The 4760-nt window shown below is 34.9% G+C and overlaps 1 protein-coding gene across 1 annotated transcript in view; it reads right to left on the reverse strand.

The window, feature by feature from the left end:
* Window positions 1-4760, reverse strand: part of LOC107666886 (dedicator of cytokinesis protein 1-like) — a 262036-nt gene that overhangs the window by 200231 nt on the left and 57045 nt on the right. The window contains exons 7-8 of the mRNA XM_016458403.1: window positions 3686-3821; window positions 2226-2361 (exon numbers count right to left, since the gene is read on the reverse strand). Coding sequence (XP_016313889.1) covers window positions 2226-2361; window positions 3686-3821 — 272 coding nt within the window. The remainder of the gene's footprint in view (window positions 1-2225; window positions 2362-3685; window positions 3822-4760) is intronic.

Genomic DNA, 4760 nt, shown 5'->3' on the forward strand with positions numbered 1-4760 from the left:
ATTGTTAAGTGCATATAAGCAAAAATGATCAAATATTATTCTTGTGTTTATTCAGTGAAAACAGCGTGGAAAACATGCTTTAATTATTGTTTATATAAATATGTATATGAACAATTGTTTTTTTTTTGGTCACACTAATGTTTTGGTACTAATTAACAGCCAATATGCTAGTAATATGCATGCTAATAAACAAATAGTTAATAGTGAGAATTGAACACTAAACTAAACTTATAATATATTTCTTATGAATATATTAAAATATATATATATATATATATATTTATTGCTTTTCAAATATTTGAAGTTTTTTGCTGTATTTTATTTATTGCACAAAACTTGTGCGTTCCCACGAGAGAGAGAGAGAGAGAGAGAGAGAGAGAGAGAGCGAGAGAGAGAGGCTTTCCCACTTCAAAATCCGTTTGATGCTCAAACCAAAGGCTGCATGTCCACTCTCATTCTCCTGTTCGGCCTTATTTATTTACAACAGAAGAACAGATTTTCCTTTTTCCATGAAACTAAAGGAGAAACCCTTTGTGCACAACAACAGACAACAAACTGCGAGCAACGCATTGCACAATAATCAACCTTAGCATCAGGAATTAGCAACAGTAACAGTTACAATAGACACAAATGTTAGGGTCACTTCACTCCAACCAGATCAAGGCTTCTGAAGTATACTGTGATTGTAGATGTAATAATATTTAACTCCAGGCACACAAAATCAGTGCAAAGGCCATGTTTGTTTTGAAGGCATTAAAAATGCATGAACGCAGAGAGATTGTTGCACCACCTTCTGTATCGCATATAGCAAAGCTTATATGCAATATATTATTCCAGCTGATTTCACATAAGGCTTAAACAATTATACTTGAAGGTATATGCAATCACTCAAATAAATATTACAAATAAAAACAGAGCTCAACACAGAACACCTGCTACTTGTAATTTAAAACAAGAAAAAGACCCATACATTTTTCAGCCCAAAGTGTGGCAACTTAGTATTAGCTGTCACTGTCACTAAACTAAACTAAACTAAACTAAACTAAAATACAACATATACTAAAAAAATAATAATATATCAACAAAAAAACTAACAAACAGAAAGTCTGAATTTAGTGAATATGTTCAATTTAATTATATATAATAAATATGTGATTCTTATGGGTTTACAGTATTAATAATGAAATGAAATAAAATAATATAATAGAAATAAAATATAACGACTACAAATAAAAATAACAAAATCTAAAATGATTTTAAAAAATTAAGTAAAATAAAAACAACAAAAACATCCAAAAAGTTAAATGTTAAATTTAATTATATATAGTAAAAACATCTAATTCGTATAGGTTTACAATTAACAAAGAAAAAATAATAATTATATATATATATATATATTTATTGCTTTTCAAATATTTGAAGTTTTTTGCTGTATTTTATTTATTGCACAAAACTTGTGCGTTCCCAAACTGTGCTGTTTGAAAGCAATGGGTTCCTCTGATTGAGACTTTTTTTAAAGGGGTCATATGACGTTGCTAAAAAAGAACATTATTTTGTGTATTAGGTGTAATGAAATGTGTCTCAAGCGTGTGACAGAAATGTTACGCCACTTACCATACTGTGATGCCGTGTCACGGAGCGACGAGACAAAACCAATAAAACCCATTACAAACTAGGCATTTGTTGCATCCAGTGGGAACTAGATTTGTGCCGGTATTCGGTAATGCGGTATATCACGGTAATGAATATGCACGATATTGTTATCGTGGGCACTTACAACAAAAACATCCAAAAAGTTAAATGTTAAATTTAATTATATATAGTAAAAACATCTAATTCGTATAGGTTTACAATTAACAAAGAAAAAATAATAATTATAAAAGAATATAATAAAATAAAAATATAAACATAATAAAATATAAAATAAAAATGCTAAAAAAGTAAAAAAAAAACAGTCTGAATTTACTGAATATGTTAAATGTCAGAAATTCTGAATTTAGTGAATGTTAAATTCAATTTTATCTAATAAAAATATCTCATTCTTATAGTTTTACAGTAGAAACAATGGCTGTATGGTTGGTGTTTCCGTAGATGAATGGGTCATTTATAATCACTTTGGATATAAGCATCCGCCAAATGTGTCCATGTAAATTCCTGGTGGTATTTTGATGGACACTATGGTTTCCATGCTAAGTGTGCATCACGTGTTATGTGTGAGGCTCTACCTGCCACACCGAAGGGTCTGCGGAGGCCGGACGTTAGTTTCTTAGTGTTGTTATCTCTGAGCTCCATCCGGCCCACTCGAACGATCTGACAAACAAAACTGATTTTCTCCCTCTTCAGGTCTTCGCTCCCCAGATCCTGGAGAGAAACGCACAAACACACAAGCAAGAGTGTAAAAAAGCATGCACAATCATGAACTCAAACAGCACATATTATTTTGAGCCCCCAAGCGCTACTGGCCATACACCAGGTGTTTCTGCCTACAACCGACAAGATAAAGTCAAACGTGTTAGTTGAGCAGCTATCCAGAAAGGCAACGACTGATGCATGGATTGGTTCGGTGTACACAGACTGTTAGTACGCTGTCTGAGTGAAGGGTAAATTGCTCGAGCAGCTTTTGATTGGGGGCAGCAACTCATTCCCCGCTGGGGGTTTGTGCAAAGAGCAGAGGATTCTGGGAAAATAAACTGACCCTGACCAGCCCAGCATCTATTAAAGAAATTACCTCTAGCAAATGAGAATGTGTGGGTGCAAACAAGCACCAACATGTGAACAAACCAGTGCATATGCTCTAGAATTATAAATTATGCACATGCAAATACACAAAATGCATGCAATTAAAAACAAGCAAATATGCTAACAGTGTGTGAGCAACACAAGAACTTCAATACGATTCATTCATTATATGTTTTTCACGGCACAGATAATTGTTTTTTCTGTTAAATTACCTGTAGACACCAACGCACGTACATGGATGCACACAATACATGCAACAATGCAAACCAGGCGGCGTCTCCGTTGAGCTTCCTCCTCTAACAACCATTAGCTCGTTATCCTTTACAGCTTTAATGATACTGCTGCTTTCTCCAACACTTTAATTACCAATTCTGCAACACGACTGATGAACACGAATTAAAGTGTCACCCAATAATATCGTGATTACTCATTAAGGAACAAAGCGAGAGACGGGAACAGATGAACGGAATCAAGCCGTAAATGAGTCATTTACATGACGGTGTTTCTAGGAACGAGCTGGTACTGAAGCATTGGAGGAAATATTTGAGAGTTCAAATCAAACAATTAGGTCGTGCATGTAAATGGTTTCGTGTGGTCTAGCGGTTTGTACAGGTGGCACAAATTAGCACAGTTAGAAACCTAGTTAGCTGACCACCTAGATACCATTTTAAAACATCTCATTATCAGGCTCCCACATTTTCAGCCAACTTTTAATACAACATTGCATGCATTTTTAGCACAGAACACATTCAAGGTGTTTATTAAACATCACAGCAAGTGGTGATGAGAAAATGTGAGTGTGCCGTCGGCTCTCAGGCCTCGCACATTCACAATCCAATAACACCAACAAACCCATTCAAATATCTCAATCCAAATGAATTACAAGACATCAGAAAAAAAGCAGCATGTTGAAATTAATGGATAAAAACAGTCTAATATCATTTACCTTCTCCTCTTGGATGCGAGCTTCAATCTGCTTGGATGCGGTTTCATGTGCTCGGAACAGATTGACAGTGCTGGTCAGGTCAGGATCCAGAATATTCCCGTCTTTATCTCTCACCACCAGATCCAGATCTAAATACCTGCCAAACACACAAAAACAGTGTAGGAAAAACAGTTTGAAAGAGATGAAGATTTGTGTTCTACCGATCCAAATGGATACATTTACTTGGACATTACCTACTAAATGAATGTGAAAATGAGCATAAGATAAAAAATATAAGACAGATTAAATTGATTTTCAAAAAATATCAGTAGGTGTTATCAATGGTTTCAATCATGTTGCTATGTGGTTACTAAGGGCATTCTGGATTTGTATCGAGAAAAAAAAAAAATTTTCACTTAGTAAAGTTGACAAAGACAGAGACTTGAACTGAGAACTGAGAGTTGTACGTGTTGTGTCACTAGTGACTTTCTCTATCATCCTACTGTATGCTCACTTCCTCCTGCTAAAGTTAACAGGAACACCAAAACGCTCTGAGAGAGGTAATAAACTTGCTGCTATTAGACGGCTTTGAATGTGTTCAATGAGCAGAAAAACGTCTGTAAGCATGCAACTAGAATAACTAAATGGAACTGTAATACATTCAAATTGGTTTCCCTGTCTTCCTTTGATCAGCTGAACAATTAGCCCCGCCCCAAACTCATACCATTGGTTGATACGATGCAACTCTACAATTGTGGTTGGGTTCCAGAAATAAAATGTCAATATACATATACACACATACATACATACATACATACATACATACATACATACATACAGTGGGTACGGAAAGTATTCATACATACATACATACATACATACATACATACATACATACATACATACATACATACATACATACATACATACATACATACAACTCAGAGTGAAAAGATGGATCTCAAAATCATACAGTCACTGTTGGAAAGTGGTCAAATATGTACAAGATGCTGGAAAACCAAAGAGTGTGCCGGGGCTGGAGGATTTTTCTGAAGAACAGCAGGCAGTTGAACTGTTCAGGACAAACAAGGGACTC

This window comes from Sinocyclocheilus anshuiensis, unplaced genomic scaffold (assembly GCF_001515605.1).
Source record: "Sinocyclocheilus anshuiensis isolate Anshui unplaced genomic scaffold, SAMN03320099.WGS_v1.1 scaffold1500, whole genome shotgun sequence".
Classification (NCBI taxonomy): Eukaryota; Metazoa; Chordata; class Actinopteri; order Cypriniformes; family Cyprinidae; genus Sinocyclocheilus; species Sinocyclocheilus anshuiensis.